The sequence below is a fragment of the Patagioenas fasciata genome, chromosome 5 (assembly GCF_037038585.1).
Source record: "Patagioenas fasciata isolate bPatFas1 chromosome 5, bPatFas1.hap1, whole genome shotgun sequence".
Lineage (NCBI taxonomy): Eukaryota > Metazoa > Chordata > Aves > Columbiformes > Columbidae > Patagioenas > Patagioenas fasciata.
In genome coordinates this window covers 49,431,025-49,456,484 of record NC_092524.1, presented here as the reverse complement: position 1 = coordinate 49,456,484, position 25,460 = coordinate 49,431,025, and the positions used below count along the sequence as shown (strand labels likewise).

The following is a 25,460-nucleotide window of genomic DNA, read 5'->3' as shown; positions in this document are numbered from 1 at the left end:
GAAAAGTATTATTTTTCAAAGTACTGAAAGGGATAGAGTCAATGAGGGCTGATATAGGTAGCTCAACTTACTTTTGATTCTGTTCTTTAAACTTTGTATGTTGATTAATCATATCTTTAAAAAGTAATGTTTCTTTTGCCAGGTACCACTGTTCAGTTTCTAACTTTCTAAATTATCTGGCTGCTTTCCTTCAGACTTTATCTGCAGAGGACCAGGTAAAGGACCATTCCACAGGAACTCGAGTGGTAGCAGGTCAGATCTTCCTTGAATCAGGGAAAACAGACTCTCAGTCGGAGGATGAAGAGAGCTTGCATAGTCAAGAGGAGGAAAAAGAGATTTCACTGGATGAGTTGAACTCTCTAGAAATGTCAAATCTATTAAATAAGGACTTGGAAGAAGCAGAAATACAGAGTCCAGGTAACTGCTCACACTTTTGAACAAGTGGCAAGAAAGATGCATCTGAGTAACTTTGGCATCTAGATGAACACAAACATTAATTTTGAACATATGAAATAACTAGTGTTTTAACCTTTCTGGAATTGAATGGTAATTGCTGCTTTTTCCGTTAGAAAGTAGCATCAAAAAGTTTTCAAATACATTGTGATTGGTTACTTTTAAATGCATTTGAAGGGATAGTCCATCATTCTTGTTGTTTCCGTCATCTTGGAAGACTTCAGCTATCCAATGGAGAAAGCTGTGATTCCTTCCAATAGGACTCAAGTACACAGACCATGCTGTGTGTCTGTATACCTGCCCTAGAAGGAGAAATTGCATCAGTGGTTCAGCCTGATGGCTGGGGAGTCAGTTGACAGAGAAGGAAAAAATTGTGATGCAAAGATAAGCTTTCTAGGGTGGCATTGGGAGCCTTAAGGCAATATCTAAATTGTGTGTAAATTTCAGTAAGATTTTTAATATAGGTAAAACCTTCTGTCCTTGTGTCTAAATTCCCAGGAAATGCTAGTGTTTATTTTTTCTACTAATAAAAATATAAATATAATTTTTTTCGACTTGCAACTAGATGGTAATTAGATGGTACAGTTGAGTACTCCAGCCTGTGCAGCAAAGATTTTTCTTTTTCACTTGTCCATAAAAAGTAAATCTTCAACTTTACTGAAAAAATACTTACATGATAATAATATTTGTCTATCTTCTCAGCTCAGGTTTGAATCTTAAATGAAAGCAGTTTCAGTGTTTTCTAGTAAGCCTTCCTTATTAATGCAGAACTACTGTAGGGTGTAAAAACTCAGTAATAGGATTAAGAATTACTGTCATAAGTGTGGTGCTGCATGGAAAGAAGGTAGATAAAATCCACTAGATGGCTTGCTGCCAGAAAACAGTGAGCTAAGCACCATATTTGGCCAGTGCAGGCTGTTTCAAAGGTAAACTTTAAGATGCTTTTAGTCTCACATCAGAAAGGTGTCACCACAGGGCTTGCTCCCTTACAACTGATGTTTTTAGCTGCACCTGTCAAAGCAGTGCTAACTGTCAAGGTCCATACTAACAGTTATTGCTGAAAACTGCCCATGAGTTTATACAGAGCTGGCAATTCCTGCTGCATTTGTTTTCCTATTCGGAGGAATCTTACAGTAATGTAACCTATACTTATAAGTAATGTATATGTGGGTTTCCTGCTGCATAAAGTGTGAAATGACATATAAGTAAATAAGGAAAAAATATAATTATAAAATACCATATACTTTATTTGGACATGGTAAAAGAGGTAAATTGCTGCTTGCACACTCAGTTTGACAAAAAGTAATTTATCCTCAGAGTAAATTATTTGCCGTAGTTTGCATTTATCATTCTGTAAGTACATGAAAAATAACTGTGAGAATTTTATCCTGTGATCACATTGCTGTTGTGTTGCTTTAGGGGTTAGTATTTTTTACTATTTGCAGGGAACAAACAGCATTGTAGCTGAATTCAGAATTAAAAAAGGCAAGGATGAGGACTAGGGCAGAGTGGTTTCCTAACTTTAGTGTACAGCTAAGTCATGCAGAGCACTGTGTAAATGGTTTGTGTACAATTGCTTTCAATACAGTGACAAAGTACGGAACAATACAAGTAAAATTTCAGGTTCTCAGGTATTGTTAATAGTCTGGTCCTGGAGTTTGTTCAAATGACAGTGATAGGAGGTCCCATCACTTGTAGTGATATGTACCCTTAGCCTGAGTTTGTGCATTACTCCATGGTTAACAGATGTCTAAAATTATTCTGGGCTTATTACAACTGGACACATTATTTTTAAATGCAATTTCTGAAAATAATGTTTTTCCTTGTGTGTTATGGGATAATTAACGTGGGGGGTGGGGTGGGCTGATAGAACTGCCAAGGAATCAAATTATGAAGAACAATTTGAACAATCTAACTAATCTTGGAGATTTCCTTATGCATCAGAAAATCAACATGAAATTTTTAAATTAGGCCTTACAATTATATAACCTAGAAAAAAGAACTAGCTTTCTCTATAATGACAAGAATTACAAACTGAACTTGAAAAAACATGGTATAATCGACATTCTCAATTGCATGACTTTGCAAATGTCTTGAAATGAAGCTAAAACTAACTGTTGGATTTAGCCTAATGAATTAGAAAAACTTTTATAGAAGGCTAATTGAAATAATTCATTTTCAAAAACAAAGATAATTCTTAGTCTTCATAGAAGATTGACTTTATTTAAAGATATTCCAATATTGGAATTGGTAACCTTTGAAGTTGTAATGCATGAGAAATTATAAATCATGCTGTTCAAAGTAATTTTGAATGCAACTGAAATATATTGGCAAAGTGAAAGTTTTCAATAGAAACATATGCAACAATAGAAAATGACTGGACTCAGTGATTTCATTTAAGTCTTTCTTACAATTGTATGTTCTAAGTGTACTCTGCTGATATTCAAGGACTTTTGGTATCACATTTGGTGATGTGAGTGGTTCTTTCATGATTACGTGTAATTCTGGGCCTAAAATGAATATATGCACTGGAATGTACTTTGAGTGTAGTCTTTAGCATGAGGATGGGAGTGTAGAGAAGATAAAGTGAAAGGAAGGGCTGTTTGTAGGCTATAAAAATGTAGCTGAGATTTGCCTTCTCCAATCTAGACAAAAATATTTTCTTTGCTTAGAACTAAGGAACATAAGAAATTGCATACCTTCTCTTTCATTTCGTAATTAAAAATAGGAGTAATATTTTTTCAAGTGCTATTTAGAAAAGTAATTGCTGTTTCAGACTTTTGTAAATTAGAAATTTAATGGAAAAATTGATTAAATGTGGTACATAGAAGCTAAAACCAACATAGGAGTGCTTTCCTGTATGTAGTAGATGCCTGTAATTTGTGGAATAAAGGAAGGCAGTCTAATTCCTGGGTATGTATTTTCAGTTCTGACAGCCATTGGCGGCACTGCAGATGGGGAACCTTGTCACTTCCCCTTCCTGTTCCTGGAGAAGGAATACGCGGAGTGCACTGCAGATGGGAGGGAGGATGGCAGGCTGTGGTGCGCAACAACCTATGATTACAAGAAAGATCAGAAGTGGGGCTTCTGTGAAAGTAAGTAGCCTGATGGCTTGTTCTTGTCCAAGGCAGACTTTCTTAAGCTAGTGTTTTCAGTCCTCTTAATGCCCTTTATTCCAGGGTCTAGAATTTCCTGTTATATATTAATGGCCACTTTATATGGTGATACAAGTAATTATAAAAGCAAAATTCTCAATATTATAATGCAAATTTCACTTCCAAAGATATCTGGGAAATCTTAAAGTGGAGGCATCTGTAAAGCTCTCTCTTTCTAAGGCTGTAGCAGTAAGGAGATTTGACAGTGTTTTTCCATTAAGCTCACTGATTTATTGCACAAAGGCAACCCCTCTCAAGGAAAGGTCCTTCTGGGGGAGGAACCTTTCTTCCTTGCACAGCTTGCTTTGAAGCAATGAAAAGAATATTTTGACAGCAAACTCCTGCATGAGAAACATCACATGAGAAGAAACAGTCTACCAGATATCCAACACCTCCTTTAGACAGCTTTTTGTAATCACTTGGGCTGTTTATTGGTCTTCAGAAACATATTTCTTGCTGAATTTTCCCTTTAGAATCAATGGGAATTTTGAGAAAATAGTCTTGAGTTGTGTAATTGAGTTGGAGCTCTTAAAGTACTTTTGTTTTTTCTGTAGCTGAAGAGCAGTCTAATAAGAGAAGGCAAATGCAAGAAGCTGAGGATGTTTATCAGACTGGAATGAAAATCCTTAATGAAAGCAGTAAAAAGGCTCAGAAGAAAGAGTAAGTCTACCTCCTACACCCCCACAAGAGAATGTTGACATGGCTGGTCACTCTGGCTTAACTGAAAAACAACTTAAGTTAGTTGTCCTGAGACTTTGCATGCAGTGATAGTACTGAAAACAAATAGTAATTTCAGGGTATTTAGAAAAAGGCATTTATGTCTGCTTTCCTCTGAATCCACTAAAAATTGTCTATGATTAATTTCTAAAGAGTGGATGTTGTCAAAACCTTGACTTGAGGCAAGGTGGTGCTGCAGTTCACTGGCTATGATTTATATGTGGCAACTGCCCAGAAAAAAATAAGGATGTGATACAAGGTAACTATCCTTTTTCAAATGTTTCTAGGGGTCTGGCTCTCACTCTGCTTCAAAGATTAACTGGGAAATATCAGTATTTCCTGTCCTTTGTTTTTGTTCCTGCTTTCTGATGTTTTTGGTCACTATAAAAATAGTATTAAACTTAAGCTCAAAAAATTGTGAAAATTCTAATAATTAACATGGCATGAGAAGAAAGGGTAACGCTTGTAGACAAAAACTAAAAAAGAGAAAGAATGAAATTACTGTTGTGTTCATTCTGGTCTGTTTACTTTCTGCTCTATATACATCCAGTTACTGATGAAATAGTTGTCAGGTTACTACTATAATTAAGAATAGCTATGTTAATTTAGAACTTCTTGATACTTATGATGGCAATTTCATCAGTAAGTGGTGACTTCAGACTGCTGATCGTTATGTGAACACGTTACTGTGTTAAACTTGGTGGTGGAGATAAGGGAGCATATTTCTACTTTGTCTGTGCTTCAGCTTCCCTGATACACAGAGGTTGTCCATCACACCTTAGCAAAGACAGTGGCAGGCAGTATCTGTTGGACTCTGGCTAGTATTCTTTCGTATAAAATAGTGTAGGTATTATAAAACAATCACAGAATCACAGAAAGATTGGGGTTGGAAGGGACCTCTGGAGATCGTCTGGTCCAACCCACCTGCTAAAGCAGGTTCACCCAGAGCAGATCACACAGGAACATGTCCAGGCAGGTCTTGAATGTCTCCAGAGAAGGAGACTCCACAGCCTTTCTGGGCAACCTGTTCCAGTGCTTTGCCACCCTCAAAGTAAACAAGTTTCTCCTCATGTTTAGATAGAACCTCCTGTGCTTCAGTCTGTGCCTGTTGCTTCTCATCCTATCATTGGGCACCATTGAAAAGAGTCTGGTCCCATCCTCTTGACACGCACCCTGGAGGTGTTTATAAGCTTAAATAAGGACCCTCTCAGCTTTGTGTTCTCCAGGCTGAACAGACCAAGCTCTCCCAGTCTTTACTCATAAGAAAGACACTCCAGACCCAGAACTTAGTTCTCTTGAACATTTTGTACTTTCTTAGACAATGAAATTATGTGAGGAACCAGATGTGCCTCAGCTGTCCTAAAGAAAGAAAACAAGTCTGAGAATAGAAAGCAGGAGAAGCAAAGAAAAATCTTGAAATGCTATCAAAGGTCCATGGGAAATCAAGCTGAAGCATGCTTGACAGTACTGTGTTGTGATGTTTAAGGTTACAGTTTTAAGATTTGCTGTGAAATCAAATTACTTTGGAGGACTTCTTTAAGTTCTGAGGCTGAAGTAAAGGGGAGTTTCAAGAGAACTTTCTCATAGTTAGCATGACTGTTTCATCACAAAATTAATCATGTGTGCAGTTGTCTTGGGCCCAACACTTAGTGTTTTCATTAGAATAATTTTGTACTCAACAAATCAAAGAAACCCCATAGTCTTTTTCAGGCTTCTTTTTTTTTTCTGTTTTGATCTATGCAGCTGTCTTAGTGCTCCTATTGGATACCTAGTATAGGACTTAAAATTGTTGCTACAAAAATGTGATCATTTGACCTTAAATTTTTCCTACACCTTACAGGGGAGGAAACGCATACTGTTTTGCATATGGAGTAGAGTGAACATTAAAATCCAGTTTGTCTATTAGCTAAATCATATCAGCTGTAGCATAGGTTGACAGTTCAGAGCTGGAACTCTAGGTAGATGCATTTGTAGAAAACGGAGGCTAAAACAAAGGAACAAAATACCTCCCCAAAATCTTCAGGTTTATGAATCTCCTTCTTTGCCTCAAGGTGACTAAGAAATTGTTTTCTTTTAAGAGCATATCAATATCTTCTGAAAGCAGCTGACATGAATCATACCAAGGCAATGGAGAAAGTGTCTTATGCTTTGTTGTTTGGGGATTACCTGAAGCAGAACATCCAGTCATCGAAAGAGCTATTTGAAAAACTAACAGAAGAAGGTTCTCCTAAAGGACAAATGGTATGTATGTCCTTAGCTTCTGCAGAGGTTTCTGTAAGTTTATAAATTGTTTTATAGATTATACTTATTCTAAGGTGACTTCATAGATTGTTCTTGCATCCAGAAAAGAATCAAACCAGTAAGTGGTATCTGTTGCCTGGTTAAAGACAGCAGAGTGCTGTTTTTTTAAATTGTTTTTAAACTTAATGTAAAACTTTTGGTTCAGGCTCTGATTCAGGAAATGTGTTTTACTAATGCTTGCCCAAACATTTCATAATCCTGACTACTCATTGCCTTTACCTTTTTAAATTTGAAGATTGTTCCCCAAATGCATGGTGGTCTTTTCATTGAATTTCTAATCTGTTGTATGACTGACCAGATTGGATGTATAAGTCATAAAATGGCTAGATAAAGGTGACTACAACCAACAAATCTTTTCTGAAACTCTGTGGTTTTTCTTTTAGTTTGTGTGGGATGCTGTGGCTTTTCCTCTGCAGTTTTATCTTTGAGATAGGTAGATGTATATACACACACAAGTTTATAATCTAGGAAGATTATAACTCTTAGGAATCTCAAAAACTGTTTAGTGGGATGGGACTCACTTTCTCCATGTGCCTTTGAACATTATAGAATTGCTCAGAATTGTTCACATGTTCATAAAATATAGGTTTTATCAATTTTAATGTCTCAATATCTGCATATACTTATTGTTTCATTCTCTCTTTTGTTTTGCAAGTGTCAGCTTCTTTAGGAATTACCAAGTTTCTTTTAGCTCTTTGGCTACCAAGTCTCCTGCTGTTCCCTGTTTAATGTTGGAGTGCTGATTCACCATAGACAGCAGGAACAGCAGAAACATCTTTTCTTGAAACTTTTATCTCAATGAAGACCAGGGCTTTTATTGGTCTAGTATTCAATACTATCTGTATGAGGTGACTTTTTTTTGTTTTGCATGTGTGTGCACTCAGAATTGCATAGAATAGTCTTAGAACACTGTGAAACGCAGATACCTTTATATGTCTTTTGTGCTAGTTTGTCCTCTGAGCCACACAGCTGTAACAGGTATTATAGATAGAGCAGTAATTGTGTAATTTTTAAGAATAAAAATAACTTCTGAAAATAAGTCACCCAAACAGCTCTGTGCATTCTAACTGCTTATATTTATAGTCATAAATGCAACTAACTCATGGCAGAACTGATACAAAATTGTAAATTCATAGGATCTGTTAGACAGTAAATCAAATAGTAAGACTCTTGTAGAGAAGGTCATGGTTCCTGTATGTTTGCACTGGTGTATTAGACAAATAGGATACATGAATAACCTGACAGGTATTGCTGATCTTCACTTGAGGTTCAATAAACTGGGTTACTTTTACTGTTCAGGACATTTAGATCTACTTCTGACATTCAGGGAAGTAGTAGTTTCTTCCTTGCATTTGATCGACTAGACTGAATTCTGGTGAGATGTATTTCTGTCAGTGTCCTAGGCAAGTGAATAATTTAGAAACTTCATACTTTAAAAGGGACAGGGAAGGGCCTAGTGTAGGATGTACCAAAGTGAAGGTAGAGGTGAAGGTTGCCGTATTCTTTTCAGCTTTGAATTGCTGTTTGACTTCTTTATACTTATGCATTCCAGGAAAACTAATCCTGGATCTTTCAAAGCATGTGCTAACAAACTTTTTTTTCTCTAGGCTCTTGGATTTCTATATGCATCTGGTCTAGGAGTCAATTCTAGTCAAGCTAAGGTAACTTAGAAATCTTCAGTGTGTGCCCCTGTATTTTATCTTGGAGGTAGATGTTAAATAACCAATGATTTTGTTTTAAGGCCCTGGTGTATTACACCTTTGGAGCTTTAGGAGGAAATCTGATTGCCCATATGATCTTGGTAAGTAAGATAATTAATAACTCTACACACTGAAGAATTGTCTTGTACTCTTAAATTTTAATGTAAGATTTGCATTCATGTGAATACACTGTCCAAATATTAGATCAGCATGCATGCATTGGCTGAGCAATAGTATCTTCCCCATTATTCACTGTTAACTTAAGGAAAAGTCTGCTCATTTTAAGCTGTATACAATGGTGAATTTAGATGGACCACGTTTACATTTCTTCCCTTAAAGGAGAAGTGTCAGGCTTTTAATTTTTATAGCCTAATGAGAACTGTGAAAGCCAGAGATCTTTACAGAAAATGCTGTATTGTGAGATTTAAGACAAAGTGCAACATGTGTAAGTAAAAGGTTTTAGGTTTTCCCCCATAAGTATCATTCTGCTTATTTGCTTTCTTGAAGTGTATTTTCTACACTTAACCTTTAGTGGTATCAGTCAGTTGCTTTTAATGCAGACGCAATGGACTTGTGGCCTTTGTTTTGCCTATTGTCTCATGAAGTCTTTCTCACATGGTGTAAAAGAAGTTCGTAACCTGGTAAACATATATTGTCAAATAACCAATAGTCCCATATGTTTACATTTTCCTTTTTAGGGTTACCGGTACTGGGCTGGGATAGGAGTCCTTCAAAGTTGTGAATCTGCTCTCACTCACTACCGTCTAGTAGCTAATCATGGTAAAAACTTTTTACTAGTCTAACGTTCTTGACTTTTTGTGTATTTCTATATCATTCAACTAGAAGATACTAGAAGTACTATCAACACTAGTAGTATAAAACTTGTTTAATAGCAAGAATTCTTTATTTATCTGTTTGGCTCTGAATCACGATATGCTATTTTTATCTGTCCTCTGAGATGTCTTTAATTCATCTGAGTAGCAGTTTGAAGCTCTGTAGAGATCTGTGTTTACTCAGCTGCAGTGTAATATTTGTATTGAACTAAACTGTCTGAAAATTTATCTGTTTTCCAGTTGCTAGTGACATTTCTTTGACTGGTGGCACAGTGGTTCAGCGAATTCGCTTAGCAGATGAAGTAGAAAATCCAGGAATGGCAAGTGGGATGCTAGAAGAAGATTTGATTCAGTATTATCAGTTTTTAGCAGAGAAAGGAGATGTACAAGCACAGGTAAGATTAAGTTCACCTGATGGCATGCAGACATTTTCAAGAATTAAAGGAACGGCTTTGGGTATATCTCTGATATTGAAAGACGTTGGAGCTTTAGTTTTCTCTTCCTCCTAAATGAACCTGGTTGCTATTTCCTGGTCAAGTTTTATGAGAAGAGGCTTGTATTTTAGTGTGTTTATGGTAGAACTTAGATCGAAAATGCAATTTTTTGTGGGACAATAAGTCCAAAACGTTACCATTTTAGTATCTTATGCAAGAAGATCTTGGTTTTCACTAGAAACCAGACAGACTAGTTTAAGGAAAGCTTTAGATGTTGTGTAGGAAGCCTTGATCAAAAGAACTGGCCCTGACAGGCAACCTCAGTTTCTCACTGCTTCTGCTCTTCTATGACTTCTGCGTGCTGCAGGCTGAACTACTTCTACACAGAATGCAGGAGGGGAGAGTACTAATATAGGCAAAGTATCACAAGTCAGCTTGGTCGTACATGACTTAAGTAGGCAGAATTCAAATGAACAGTTACTATTTTGTATCTAGAACGGTCACGTCACTTATCTAGGATAAATTTCTACTTAGACTAATGTGAAAAAATAGGACTGTACTGTAGTTATTGAAGCAAATCTCTGCCTTGAGATTTTGTGGCATCTTTGATATGGTCTGTCTTTGTGCATGTAATTAGCTCACCAATACTGTATTACTAGGAAAAGAAAGTCCCTAGAGAAAAGTGACTTATTTGCAATGTTAAATTTATTTTTAGGTTGGCCTTGGACAACTGCATTTGCATGGTGGAAGAGGAGTAGAGCAAAATCATCAGGTAGCTTTTGGGTATATCTCTGATGCATATTACACTTGACAGAGGGGGAGAAACTAAAGCTGAGACCACAGTGAAGCAAAAGTGTTTAAGTAGTACTGTAAGGTATTTAGTGACTTCAACAGTTGCGTTCAATAAAACTTAATCTTTATGTGACCAGTACATGGAGCTGATTTTCTTACACAGTTAGTTTAAGACTAATTATCTTAGAAATGAGGAAGTCAAACCCAAAGACCAGGTTTTCATCAAGTAGTACTTGAAACTGTCTGAACTTTGGTACACGTAGCAGAATCTTCATGATGTGCTGTGTGTGCCTTAGGGGCGATAGTCTGGTTTATGTGGTGTGCAAGAATATGTTACTTCTGTAGACAAAACAGTGAAACTTTGAATACTAAGGGTATTAAATGTGTATAGAAAATACAAATTCTGATTATGTTAGCCAACCTAGCTACTGCTTATATAGTTAGAATAGCTAACCTCTTCTTGAAGTATGTGTTGAAAAAATGGAGAGCTGAGGATGTGCTGTCCTGAGGATTATTTCAGACTCAGCTGCCAACCAGAAATTACCTAATGGTCATCATATTTGAAATACCTTAAAGTGACTGCTCTATAAGGGTTCAGAGATTATATAGAGTGATCAGATGAGTATACCAAAGCTCTGTGTGAAACTGAAACAGGAACTAGCACATCTCGCGTCTGCTGAACAGAGTCTGAAGGTACAACAAGGAAGTGCAAGATTTACTTGTGTAGCTTGTGCATAGTAGCAGTTGTAGTTTTGGTTTTTTTTTTTCTCTGTTTGTTGGACTACACTGTTGAAGGGCATTGCTGCTCTATTCCAGTTACAAGTGGGGAACCCTGTCACATATATTAAATTAGGTGGGATTGATAACTCTTATGTCCAGAAGAACCTGGTAACTTGGCAAACCACCTACTCAAGTCTGCACCATTTGCAAGAAAAGGTACTCAAATCACAGTGATGGTGACTAAATACTTGTTTTCTTCCCTACAGCGAGCATTTGAGTACTTCAATCAAGCAGCTAATGCTGGCAATTCACATGCCATGGCCTTTTTAGGAAAGGTAAGATATGAACACTCACAAAAGTAAGCAAATTTACTGCCTTGCAAGGGAAAATAGCAAGTATTTCCACCTTTCTAACATCAGGAAGTCTAAAACATCAATGATGGAATCTAAATACTTCTGTTTTGCTACTGTTTTGAATTGTCCTGCAAGACTTGAGTGTCATAGTCTATTATGTCTAATCTTGCTCCCTCACTTTAGGAACTCTTCGTTTTTTCTAAATAGTGCTTGAACTAGATATTTTTTAAAGTTAAAAAGTTAAATTCCTAAATGTCATTTTTCTGTGATGGAGTTCAAGACTCAGAGTAAGCCACTGTCCTCTTCCATAAAGTGGTGAGGAAAAGCTAGACTTGTCAAAATTTTGCCTAGTGGGAAATGGTAAGTTCAGGAGGGAAAGGGGAAAGACATCTGTATTCTTATTATGTATAGAGGCATCTGAGCCGGGGTTGCTCATATGTCTGCATCTACTTTGAACCAAAGCCCGAGTCTATCTGCGAGGTGGGCCATTGTATCAGTTTTCTCAGATTTAAGTCCTTTTTTGAATCTAAAACATGACTGACAAGCAGCTATTGGTGATGTTAATGTGTTAATACTTAGAAAGGTATTTAGGTCACTTGCCTGAGATCTGGGTTGCAGGCTACCCTCACCCTCTGAGGAGCTAAATCCTTATTACTCCGTTTGAGCACCCTCTAAGGTTAGGCTGCGATAAGCAACAGCTTTAACTCATCTTTTTCAGGCTGTCACTGCAGTAGAGGATGCAAAATTCATGTTCATAGGGCATGAAAAAGTAGCATAATGTGCTGGTCAAGGCACTTGACAGGAGAAGTTGCAGGTTCCTGCTTTCTCTACTGCTTGAGTGTTTTGTATCTAATAAAAGCTGAAGTGAAAAGAGTTTAGTAACCAATTTTTGCTTTGCTTTCAATAAGTATTCTAACTGCCAATATTGCCTGACTTCCACTAGTCTCACAAAACTTTTGTGCAATTACCTGTTCTTCACTGCACACTGGCAGAACTAAAAAATGAAGGGTATTTGATGGAAACCTTTTAAGTTTACAGGCAGTTCATTCTCCATTAGAAAGTTAAACCATTTGAGTGTGATTTTTACAGCATACAAATGTGTTTCCTCTTTCTGGGCAATTTCTTTAATGATTATTCAGTAATGCAGTAGTCAGAATAGTCTAATAGTACGATAGACTCCCTCTCATACGCAAAGTGAAGATGCTTGGTGGTTTCCATGCTAAACTGACTTCTTCAGCTCTTTTTCAATAATGCCTTTCTCCTTTAGATGTACTCAGAAGGAAGCGATGTTGTACCTCAGAGCAACGAAACAGCTCTTCAGTATTTCAAGAAAGCTGCTGATATGGTATGACTATCAATAAGCTAGAAATACTGCACCGAAAACATGATTTGCTCAGAAATGCTGCAAATGCCACTGTGCGTGCGATTCCATGTGCATATATCTGCTCCCAACGTCTGTCCCAGATTAGTCCATAGTTAAACCCTGCTTGTCTGAGATGTCTGAAACTGCCTCCAGTTCTGGTTGTGGTGCTTCACGAAGCTGTGTTCAGCACAAGGAGTCTAACTCTCATGGATGCTGGCATTAGTATGAAACACTGTCCACCTAAATAGCATGCAATTCTATTAAGCGTTAATTTTCATTAATCTGGAGTTGTTTTGTCAGAGAAATCTACAGTGTACTGATACTATGGTATTTTGGTTCTGTTTTGTGGTCAGTGAACAAATAATGTTTTTGGTTTTATACATCTCATCTCGTTGGAGTGTTTGATTCTTGCATTCCACAATTAGATTGCTGTTCTACACCCCTATCCTAGAGAAAGGATCTCTCCATTTGCACACTTTCTGTACTCACTGAGGCTTCTGATATGCCCAGTGCCTGTCCTGGCATTGCAGGAATTCCACAGTCCCTACTTTTGCAGGGGTCAGTAATGCAGCCCACAGAACAGCCACCAATCTGCCCTTAAATTAAGACAGATTCTCAAAGTTCCTTTAGTTGTTTTGGGAACTTCTGTGGCATCCAGAACATCTAAAAATTGAGAAAACTAAAGATGAATAAGCTCTTAAAGCCCCACCCTTCTCTGGGTGTGGGTTCTGCATCTCCTATGGCATTTTGAAAGTGCACAGTGGACCTCCATAACTAGTGTTGAAAGCTTTTCTTTTTCCTGCTGATCACCTGTGTAGCTACTGAATACAAGTTACCAAAGATGCTGTTTTCTCCCCAGATAACTGTTACTTGCTAGGAACAAAGTTAGAAAACAGAATTATCTTAAGCACTGTTTTACTGGTGGTAGACATACTGAGTTTGAAAGACATAGCCATATGTTTTGCCTTTCTTTGCAGAAGTGTTTTCCTGTGTTTTCAGGGTAATCCAGTTGGACAGAGTGGATTAGGAATGGCTTACCTCTATGGAAGAGGTGTTCCAGTGGTAAGCTTTTGACAGTCATCTTTCTAGTCATAGGTGATTGTGTAACTTCTTGTTGTCAACAAAGTTTTTCTCTGGAGGGAAGTACTGTAGAAGACTTAATTGTGAAGTTTTTTGTTACACTGAAAATTCCAGGAGGAAATTTGTAATATAATATGGAGTTAGCAGCTATGAAACACACTGAGTTTCCTCTAATCAGTTTGAAAATGTTGCTGAAGCTATTAGAGATGCATAGCAGTGTGAATTTTTAGCAGGAGTTTTGAACTTGGCTCCACTCTTCTTGTGAAATAAAACAAATCCTAACCGTCCCCATTTTGTGTCTCTTGTAAGAGTGCAAAAACACTTTGAAACTTTTAATTAGTTCATTTGCCTTGTTGCTTTTCCCACAAGAACTTATTTTGTCAAATGTTTTATATTTAGCTATGCAAAGAGATATTAAAAAGTTGAATTAGCCCAAAGTTGAGAAAATAAGTTAAATCATTGTTCTAGAAACAGAACAAGGCATCTATTCTGTTAAGCATAACTATTTATGGCAATGCTACATGTGGATTCCAGCCTTGAGATAGCTATAGACTTAAGGCATCCTAGTGTCATTGTAGGCTGTGTCATTTTTTGTTTCCAAATTTTGACCAGGTGAATATTTTTTGCACTAGAACATCTCACTGTAATTTTTCTGTAGACAGATCTGTCCATGCACCTACATGTGTGCACACATATTCTGCTTCTTTACTTAAATTGTGGTGTATTGCAAGGCTGTAATGACTGGACCAAATCTTCCTGCAGAACTATGAGCTAGCGCTGAAGTATTTCCAGAAGGCTGCAGAACAGGGCTGGGTTGATGGACAACTTCAACTTGGTTCCATGTATTACAGTAAGTGGCATCAAAATGATGATTTGCTGGGCCTAAGCATCTGCACTTTTAGTAACTGTGCACTAGATGGCATTAGAAGTACATGTATAAATACCTCATGTAGCATGGTCTTACTGCATTGAATTTATATTTTATGCTGTTTTCTTTTTTCCTAACACTTTCACAATTTCTTTAATATTTTTTAAAGATTATGTACACACTGTATTTCATACAACTCTGCTTTTCAGGAGGAATGAGTAGCAATGACTTGTTCTTTCTTTTAGATGGCATTGGAGTGAAGAGAGACTATAAACAAGCTTTGAAGTACTTTAACTTGGCCTCCCAGGGTGGCCACATTCTGGCTTTTTATAATCTGGCTCAGATGCACGCTACTGGCACTGGAGTGATGCGGTCCTGTCACACTGCTGTTGAGGTAAGGATGTCTATTTATCAAGGTCAAATAATACTGACTTGCAAAATGTTGGATAGAACCATGTCAGCTTATGTAGGAAATTGTCTTGACTGAAATCCACTGGTGACTACAGCACCAAAGCTATCAAAAGGAAAAGTGATACATTATCAAACTCCTTTGCAGCTCACGAGAAAAATATTAATTTTTAATGTTAATATGGCAAGTTTGTAACTGCTTTATTAACCTTGACAAAAATCAAAAGAAGGTAATGCAAAGTAAACATCAGTATAAGTACTGTATTCTTCATTTAGATGTAGGTTTAAGCGTAACAAAAAAGTTGATATTAAGAACAATTCTGAGTGAGCATCTGAATCTTGGCATGTATCTGTATAGTAACCTGTATCTCAAAGTAAGTCTGTCTTAAGCAATGAGTTCTGTTTGTTTCCTGTGAAATGTAAATATTTTGAACAGGCATTTGAATGTTAAACCTTTACCTCCTGCAAAACCTACATTTCTGACAATTTCTCAACCTAAATTCCTGACAACCAGTCTTCTTCCCATTCTTTTCCTCTGTAGTTATTTAAGAATGTCTGTGAACGAGGACGTTGGTCTGAAAGACTCATGACTGCCTACAACAGCTATAAAGATGGTGATTCAAATTCTGCTGTGGTCCAATATCTTCTTTTGGCAGAGCAAGGCTATGAAGTTGCACAAAGCAATGCTGCTTTCATACTTGATCAGAGTAAGTTTTTTCCGGAGTTGGCCCGTAGTAGCACGTTTAGTAGAATGCTAGATTGCTTGAAGGTATAATTATGTAGCTCTTGTTCAGTTAAAACTTCAGTGATACTCTTGTCTCCTTTCTTGTCCTTCACACTGGAAAGCAGTCAGTTTTAATTTTCACCTCTAAGGATAGCTTTCTGGCCTGAAAGTTAGAATACTCTTAAATTCTGACTTACAGGATTTAAAAATGGGATAGCGAGAAAATGCTATAGAAACTTGCACAGTGCTGAAAATTCTTTTCCCTGGACTTTCTAAACACAGCCTTAACATTTTATTTTTAAATCTATGAAGTAGGAATTGCATTAGTTTTTATCTTTAACCTTCGCTATGCATACAAACTTTAGTTTCCTTTGTTCTTTATCTTGTAATGTCTTTTCTCAGCACTTTTTTTTTTTTGTAATTTTACTGGTACTACTGTTGAAGACAGATAAAGAGCCAAGCAGTTGATTCTGTTAGATTTCAAAAAATTTGTCCTAGGTCTCTTATTCCAACTAAGTGGCTAGAACTTTATGTTCCTCCTCATTGCAGAGGGGATTGGCTTAGATGACCTATAAAGAGAATTAGTTTGGATTGGAAGGCACCTATGATTCTATGAGCTTGAATTTCTTAGAGTTTGAGGACATAGGGAAACAATGGATGTACAAGTGACAAATCTTTCTAGAAACTACAAAACCCAGTATTTTAAACTTTCTGAATCTCAAATCCAGATATCTGGGTGTCTCATTACCAGCTTTAGGGCTATTATACCTAAATAAGAAAATCAGGTTTTGGTGGCTGATAGGTTAATCTAACATCTAAATTTCCAGTTAATGTTTTTCAAAGGTGCTTTAGTGACTAACATTTAGATGAGCTACAGCAATGACAGGTTTGGTTGGAAGTGTGTTTTTGCAAAGAAATAGCATCTTTTCCTGGGTTAAAATTCTGATTTTCTTTCCTCGGATATATCAGCATCTTTACTGGAGATGAATTTAAAATTCTTTTACACACTGTACAGAAAATCTGTATATCAACTGTGAGATAGTATGGCTGAAACCATACTTATACTGCAAGTGGAAAAAAATTACAAATCTTTGAAACTGTCTGAACTCTAATTCAGCAACCCTCAATTTATGACATGGACAAGTAAAATAACTTCTGTTCTCAAGTGGCTGTGGCACTGCTGTGGAACATATGCAGTCTCTGGCTCATTAAGGAGTTTAAGGTTTCAGTTTACTTGACTAGTCTTGTGTTTTAGAGGGTCAAACTAAAATAGCTGATACTGTAACCTTGTATTTGAGTGCACCTTTGTCAGAGCTCAAATTGTGTGCTCTTAAGACTTGTATCTTCTGGCATTCCTCAAGTGTGCTTCAGTGTCTCCTAGAGCAGGAATGAGGGGCACTTGGTAAGTGGTATTTCAGGGCGAAACAATACTGTTTGTTCTTAGCTCTTAGGTGGGCAGATACATGGAAAGACCATATAAATCAAAGGGGTTTTTGTAAGTTTCAGACAGGTTGAATCTCGTTTGTGCTATACCACAGATCACTTCAAGTTTTTAATTCGTTTTAGCAGACTGAATATAAGCATGAGATTTTTGTGTGTGTTTGTGTGTGTGTGGTTTTGTGTGTGCATACTGTGCTCCTGTTTAACTGAATACTTTCTTCTCTAGAAGAAGCTAGCATAGTAGGAGAAAATGAAACGTATCCTCGAGCTTTGCTTCACTGGAATAGAGCAGCTTCTCAAGGTATGTACATACCTCACAATTCCAAGTAGTTTATTTTCAGTAGAACCTTAATGTTTGATTTCATGTTTTTTTAATGAAATGGAGAAGGAGGGAAAGGTTATCTCATGAGTTATAGTCCACATAGGGTAGTTGTTGTTCTTTGTTCCACTGTTAGCTATAATGTCATTGCAATACACTTGCAGTTCTGAGCCATTCTGTGATCCTGAAGATTAAAAGGACTAAAACACAAATGTACTGTGTGGGTTTTTTTGCCATTCCATATGGAATTATAGAGCAGTGTTAAACAGCATTAGGAATGTTTACACTGACTTCAGTAAAAAATAAATCAACTTGGAAAATAGATACAAAGGGCCATTTAGGATTTTGATACTTGTCATAATTTATAAGAAATGTGATTTCCTATTCAAAGTAAGCAAAGCTGAGTGATGAAGAATGCAGTCTTGATGTCCAGGCAACCCAAGCTTAAAATCTGGTGCTTGTGATCCTCTCCTAAAATAAGCAAAACTATAGTGTCTCAGTGTGAGGTCTCTAACTTTCATATGGGTGCATCTACCTTAACGTCTGTCTACTAGCTTTTTACCTAAGAGCAAGTGTATCATGCAAATGGAGCCTAAAATCTTCAGACCTACTTGGCTTTTACTAGAAAGTCAGAAATTGGGAGGATGGAGTGGTTAAGTATTCAGTTACCAAATGAAAAGAAGATACTTTGTTTTTCAGGTTTTCAGTGTCTTTGTTTTAGAAACAAAGCTGAAGCCCTTAATGACTGAATAACAATTGAGAAGTTTTTCTGTAATAAGTCACTATGAAAAACTTGCTAGCTTTTCCACTAATGCCACTCAATAACAATAAAAATGTTGATAGGGTTACTGGGAAAAGGACTTTCCTGAAAATAGAAATAGGTTGTGTTTTGGTCAGTTAAACCCAATTACAAAAAGAAAAAAAGCTGTTTATGTGAGAGAGGGCAAAAAGGAAACAGTTTGTGCAAACTGTGCAAAGTCATACTAAAGCCCTTAGTGCATCTTCATATGAAACTCAAACGGCTTTCTTTGCCTAGCTATTTGACCTTTTTTTGTTATTTCGTCATTTATAGGATATACTGTTGCAAGAATTAAACTTGGAGATTACCATTTTTATGGTTTTGGTACTGATGTTGATTATGAAACTGCATTTATTCACTATCGACTGGCATCAGAGCAACAGCACAGTGCCCAAGCAATGTTTAATCTGGGCTACATGCATGAGAAGGGATTGGGCATCAAGCAGGTGAGTAAGATGTAGACTAATAATCTGCTTCATTACAGTGCACTTACTAATATTAGATTAAGTCCATAACCACTACTGGGCTTTGAGCACTATATAACCACTTAGCAGGAGTTAACACATCTCCCATGTTCTCTAATAGCAAATGGGTAAATACATCCACTTCACACTTCGCTATGTGAAGATATGAGGCGCAGACAGGGAGAGCTATTTGCCCAAAATTGTGAGGACTGCAAAAAGAGTTCCATATGCTTGAGTAATGCTTTCAAGACTGAGGGGTAGTGAAATGAATTCAAATCAGTTCCAGGTTCAGAGTATTTTAGCACAAGATTGTTCTCGTCCTCTGAAACACTGGTTAATTTGTTTTCTATATCATGACATTTTGAAAGCAAGTTCTGTGCATCTTCAAGTAACAAACTATAAGCACCACCAACAATGTGATTATTAGCTGTGGCTTTTCAAATAAGGCTAGGCCACAACTTGATTTACAAACTATATTGCCTAAAAGAAGCCGATATATCTGATTCCCTTAGGAAACCTCTGGTGTATTGCTGTCCATGAGTTAACTAAAATTTACAGAATCCAGAGCAACATGTTCTTGTATATGTCAAAACAATCTAATTAGTAATTGCATACTACGTTTGAGCAGCCTACCTTACCTTGATGTATGATTAATTCATGCAATTAATATATGAATTTACTAATATCTTCTCAGTTACATGAAACTGTAAGAAATAGTTTCATTTTCCTTATTTTCAGTGAGCTTCAACATTGGGTTTTGTCTAGGTATGCACCTTTTATTTTTTCTGTTGGTCTATTAAAACATCAATTTTTGCTTCTTTTCCTCGGAATTCTTTGCAAAATGTCAGAACAGCAAAAGAAAAGTCTTGGGTCAAAATAGTTAGTTTTGCAGCAGCAAGAAATCAACATCTGAAAATGGCTTACTGACATAGCTGTAGAAGTGACAATACAGTACACGAACAGTATTATTTCTAAATATTATCTTCAAATTTTATTTTAGGGTTGTTTTTTCTTTTTAACTGAGTTCTCAAAACTAGTCATCTTGTGAAAACAAGCCTGCAGCTAAAAGCACAATGCTAAAGTTGGGAGGTTTTGTTTTAAAAAAAAATATCCCTTCAGACGTGGACTTTTTTGTTTCTTTTGTTTCTGCCTTGAAAACAGCCCAATTTAGGTAGGTAATAGAAACTTTGCAAATGTTATCACATCATGTTCAGTGTAACTGATAGGAATTTGAGGAAAAGGAGTCCTAATGCTATCACGTGCACAGAGTATTCTCCAGCCTGAACCAGAGATGGCTACACATAAATAGCTGAAATGTGTACACAGGGGATACAGTGATCATATGCAGCCTTGCTTTATGCAGATGAATAACACTTTCCTTCGTACGGATCAACTGTGGAAGGAAGAGTTGAACTGCAAGGGAAATGAAGACAATTAATATAGAGATGGGGAAAGAAACTCTGAGAATGTCTAAGCAAGGAAATTCTGCGTATAAAACCAGTCTTAGAAATGCTGGATATGTCATGTCTTTGCTGGCTGTATTCTTAAACTTTACAACTGTAAGATGAAGAGGATGGAGATTTAGGACTGAGTAGCTAAGACTAAAGTGAGACTGGGCTGGGATATTCCAAAAAAAATGAGTTTTGAAGGAAGCAAAAGAATATTTGGTTTTCCTTTCCTAGAATGGAAACTGCCAAATTTTGAGCACCTCTGAAAATAAGTGCCAGTTAAAATCGTGCTTCCTGATGGAGCAGGTGATGCTCTTCAACTAGAGGCCTGTGGAAGGGACGTATAAAGATTTTAGCGCTATAATATCTAATGAATTGGAGATTTAGTCTGTTGAAAAAAGGCATATGTACTTTTACTGTCTCTCCACCTGTGCCCATGCTATTAAGATTGCAAGCACTGCAAAGTTAGGGAGAATGATCCAATAAGGCGGCCTGCACAACTTCCCTTCGAATCACTGCTCGTTCTGAATAATCCCAAAACAGTGTGGTATTTATACTAGTTTTGGTTTGGATTGGGTTGTTTATTTTTTTTGGGGGGGTTGTTCTTTGTTTTTGTTGGTTTCTTTGTTTGTTCTTTGGGTTTTGTTTGTTTTGGTTTTTGTTTGTTCATTTGTTTTCCTAAACAGGTTTTGCTCTTTAGTTATTAAATAAATCACATAGATGGTTTTGAGACTAATGCCAAATATTAAGCCCCTTTAGAAATCTCACACATCTACACTGTTATACATTTTTCATAGATTTTGTGTTGTCCAGTTCCTCAGCGCACATGTCAGAGTGAAGACTGTTTCCATATACTGCTCAAAATAACAAATTAATTTTCTCATGGTCTTATCTTCAGACTTAGTATGGTATTTCAGTGTAATTTGTGTGTTAAAGCTCAGACTCCTACAGTTCTGACTTGTCTGTCATTTGAGAGTGAAGAAAGTATAAGCAGAATGAAGTGCTTGCTAATTAGAAATGAAAATAAGCCGTTATTTAGGATCTGCTTCTACACTGCTCCTAGCACAGTACAAAGGGAGTAAGGAAGCTCTTTTAAATAGTTATACAAAAGGCGGGCTTTCCAGGCTCAAAGAGTATTCAGAGTTGTTTGAATTTAAATACTAAAACGTGAGCTAGTACATCTCATTCACATAATGTGTTGGTTTTCATACTGTTATTTCCACATGTGTTATGGAACTAAGCTTTGCTGTATCAATGAGTAGAAAATCTTTACAATATTTCACGGTCAGGATAAAATTATATAATGATCCATGTGTGTTGTGAGGTCCTGGAGGTTTCTCTTCTTTAAAGTGTCCAACTTGAAACAATTCCAGAGGTCAGTCTTACACAGGCCTGTTCTTCACATCACTGAGTGAACACAGGCAGTTTGTATCCAAGTGTCCTAACATTGCACTGTTTATTTCTGAGGCTGAGCCAAAAAAAGCCCAGACAAACAAGGGAAGGTAAACTGTTTAGCTAAATGTATCCTCTATTCTTCTTGCAGGTTTTTTGGGATTTTTTTTTTTAGGCTTTCATATTTGGTGTGGTGTTGGAAATGATAGCATGTACTAGAGTTCCTTAGTTTATAGTGCGTGGGTTGAATACATTAATTCTAGAACCAGTTATGATAACTTCATCCTCAGATCAAAGCTTCACTTTACTTGTCTATTCAAGGGTGAACATCACAAAAAAAAAGCAGAAGCTTTAGTGAAAAGTTTTTGTTAACTTGGCCCAAAACCTTGTATTTAAATTACAGTATACAATGCTTATAGAAAAAGCTCTACGTTTTATGGTTAGTTTTTCAAGTTCTTCAAAACTGAGCTTTGTATTTTTTTAATATTAGGATATTCATCTTGCAAAACGATTCTATGACATGGCAGCCGAAGCAAGCCCAGATGCTCAGGTTCCAGTCTTCCTAGCACTTTGCAAGCTTGGAGTGATTTATTCCTTGCAGTATGTACGAGAAATCAATGTAAGTAATACAGAATTAAAAGAAAAAACATCAAATGTACTTCCCATTTTCAAAAGAACCTTGAGTTATAATCTTAAGTAGAAATCTTACTTGAGCCTTCTCAGAATTTAGGGTAGTTGTGTTTTGTATTGGTGCGTATTGAGAAAGTTACTGAAGCCATGAATCCTATTTCTTATTTGTGCAGTTTTGTGAAACTGAAATGTGCACAACCAGTGCTCTTCTGTGCTGTTCTTCCCTTGATGAGAATTTCCATGACCTGTTTGACTGTTCTTATCCATGGCCATCTGCTATCAAAGTGAAGCAGATGATTCCAATGACATAATTGCTGCTCAGGAAAGTGAAAAAACAAACAAACAAACAAAAAAACAACACAAAACCACAAGCTCAGGCAATCCAACTAAGTTTGGCAAAATTTAATAGTCTTGAGACTGGGGACTTTTAGGAGTGGACAGTCAAACTATTCTAAATCAATTGAGCAGATACCCACACAGCACTCACAGAAGATGGCATGCAGAACATGGATATTCCAAGTTTTAAATTGACAATGACTCTGTAGTACCACCAGATACAGTAGTAAAGCATAAAGTGTGTGTTGGCTAATGTGTATGCAAATAGAAGTCTGATAAAAAAGTAGTTCCGTCAAAAGTAACAGTAAAGTCATGCTCTGTATGTGAAAGCTACAAAGCTATGTATCAAGAACTTTAATCTCTAGAACAGAAAATAGAATAGCAGATCATACACAGCATGGCTCTTAGTCTTATTGCCGTTTAGTTCCTGGTAATTAAGAATGTCACTGATGTGATACTGTTTTCTCGGAGAGGAAAAGAGCTACTGAAGTTTTAAAACTAGTACATGAAAAATGTTAAAGTCAAATCTAAAATCAAAGTAACTTCCCATTCTCACTCTTTGACATGCTGATATGGATTTTTATTTCTTAGATAAGGGAGGTATTCTCACATATTGATATGGACCAGCTGCTGGGGCCTGAGTGGGACCTTTACCTTATGACCATCATCGCCTTGCTTCTGGGAACAATTATAGCTTACAGACAAAGGCAGCATCAGGCCATTCCCAGAGCAGCGGGGCTGCGGCCGGCTGTGCCTCAACAAGAACCACCACCAGAGCATCAACCGCCGCAATAGCAACAAGAGCCTCAGTGAAAGAACTGGATTTTTCCGAGTGGAACAATTTTCATTGTGATTTAGGACTTTGGATCAACAGTCCCTCCCCCAAAAGAGGCGCAAAGAAGTTTGGAAAAAAAAAAAGTCTGAAAGCTGCTTAGAATGATGCCTTTTTCAGGGATAAGAAAATTATTTTGAAACTGATTTGAATGTTATTTCAGTGCCAATGGAATAACACTATGGCTTTTTCATGGAAACACAAGTGTGCTACTACAAAAATGTTGCCTGCTGTATCTCGATCCTCTTTATTCAGAGTCCTTTTCATCTCCTAGAGAGAGCGGAAGGCTGGCATTGGTTTTTGCCTGCCTGATAGCAGCTGCCCTATATGAAAGTAGTATCAATAATGATTTTACAGCCAATTTAAGTCCAAGAAGCTGAACTATATTTAAAGTTTAAAAAGACTAGAGCTGTATAAACTTATATTCTGATCTGCATCTCAAGTATTTCTACAATCTTTATTTCATTATTTCTTAGTACTTCTTACACTTCGGTCTTTTATGCTGTCTTGGATGGTTTAACATGGATTATTTATAAACTCTGTAAAACTAAGCCAGCAAACATGCCACTCTCCATTTGTGCTTTTTTGTTTCAAGTATTTTCCTCCATTCTGCTTCGACTAGACAGTTCTCAGCAGACAGTATGTAGGCCAGGAGACAGATTGGGACAGATTGGGTCTATAAAGCTCACCAGTTGAAAACTATCCACACAGTGCCCACATCTCACATCCTTTTAAAACTTTTTTTGAAGCCTATGTACTTCACAATACTTTGTGACATAAAAACAAATTGATAGTGTTCCTAAATTATTTAAACTTGCTCTTATAAATAGGCTGAGTCTGTGTTGCAGAAAGCACCAGTATTATTGTGGACACTAAAGAAAGGACAGAGCCAGAAATCTCCATGAGTTAGCTTACTTTTTTGTTTGTTTGTTTTTAGAGGTGGAAGTTCTATATTTAACTTTCAGCAATCCTGTAAGTGATCTGAACTGCAAGAAGCTCTTCATACAGCTAAAATGTGGCATCTCATGCATGTATCCGTTTAATACATCCACAGCAAAGGGCTCCAAAGATGCACACTCTTTACAGAAGGGCACGGGCTTATGCCAGGGATGCTGCTCCAAGGTTTGGTTGACTGATAAAAATGCTATGTTAGATTACAGAAGTGCTGTGGCTACCGCCAGCTTCTCCTTACCTGGCACACATGAGAAAGTCAAAATAGCATCTCTGGCTGTGCCATCTTGAGGATACCTTGTAACAAGAAAATCCAAAGAGAAAGTAGACTAGTGTTTTATGGCTTCTCGATACCACCAGGCCAGTGCAAATGCCTTTTAATGAGTTTAAGGAATACAACCTGTGAACTGATATTTTTAGACTGCTAGAGGAATCTTCGCTTAGTCACAATTTTCGTTGAACTATAATTTCAGGGGCTGAGGGTGGGAAGCAGCAGGGGAGTAGCTGAGAGGCGAGAAATGCAGAAGTTTTTGTTCTTATTTACCAATGGCAGTTATATATTTGTTTCTGTACTAGCATTAAACCCTCTGATTATACTGTCTTTAAGGTGAATGAAATACAAATAAGGAGGCTTTAGCTGCTTTCTGACAAAAGCTGTTGTGTTTAAAGGGTTAATGGCTTCCTTTCATGCATTTTTTTTCCAGTGGATTGGCAGCAATGTATCAATACACTTTATTTAGAATTGAGATTCTGGTGTGGTTTCATACTTGGTACATATATATGTAGGTTAGAAAAGAAGGTAAGCAATCCACTCTTTTGTAAACTGAAATACCATGGATGACTAGTATTAAAATATAGGTAGAACTTCTCAGTACATCAAAATGCTTATGGCAGTTATGTGAAGACAAGTCTTAGTTTGGAGGGTTGCAGCATGTGATAGAGGAATGT

At 36.9% G+C, this 25,460-nt stretch overlaps 1 protein-coding gene across 2 annotated transcripts in view; it reads left to right on the top strand.

The window, feature by feature from the left end:
- Positions 1 to 25,258, top strand: part of SEL1L (SEL1L adaptor subunit of SYVN1 ubiquitin ligase) — a 34,203-nt gene extending 8,945 nt beyond the window's left edge. Inside the window, exons 3-21 of one of the 2 annotated variants that reach the window (XM_065838653.2) lie at positions 195 to 417; positions 3,381 to 3,548; positions 4,163 to 4,268; positions 6,404 to 6,566; positions 8,234 to 8,287; positions 8,368 to 8,427; positions 9,025 to 9,106; positions 9,400 to 9,554; positions 10,309 to 10,365; positions 11,372 to 11,440; positions 12,726 to 12,803; positions 13,821 to 13,883; positions 14,664 to 14,751; positions 15,015 to 15,163; positions 15,719 to 15,884; positions 17,571 to 17,642; positions 18,733 to 18,905; positions 22,254 to 22,382; positions 23,321 to 25,258. In XM_065838653.2, coding sequence (XP_065694725.1) covers positions 195 to 417; positions 3,381 to 3,548; positions 4,163 to 4,268; positions 6,404 to 6,566; positions 8,234 to 8,287; positions 8,368 to 8,427; positions 9,025 to 9,106; positions 9,400 to 9,554; positions 10,309 to 10,365; positions 11,372 to 11,440; positions 12,726 to 12,803; positions 13,821 to 13,883; positions 14,664 to 14,751; positions 15,015 to 15,163; positions 15,719 to 15,884; positions 17,571 to 17,642; positions 18,733 to 18,905; positions 22,254 to 22,382; positions 23,321 to 23,524 — 2,259 coding nt within the window. In that variant the 3' untranslated portion in view covers positions 23,525 to 25,258. Of the gene's footprint in view, positions 1 to 194; positions 418 to 3,380; positions 3,549 to 4,162; positions 4,269 to 6,403; positions 6,567 to 8,233; positions 8,288 to 8,367; positions 8,428 to 9,024; positions 9,107 to 9,399; positions 9,555 to 10,308; positions 10,366 to 11,371; positions 11,441 to 12,725; positions 12,804 to 13,820; positions 13,884 to 14,663; positions 14,752 to 15,014; positions 15,164 to 15,718; positions 15,885 to 17,567; positions 17,643 to 18,732; positions 18,906 to 22,253; positions 22,383 to 23,320 lie in introns of both variants that reach the window. The other variant, XM_065838652.2, reaches the window with a different exon arrangement.
- The last annotated feature ends 202 nt before the right edge of the window (positions 25,259 to 25,460 follow it).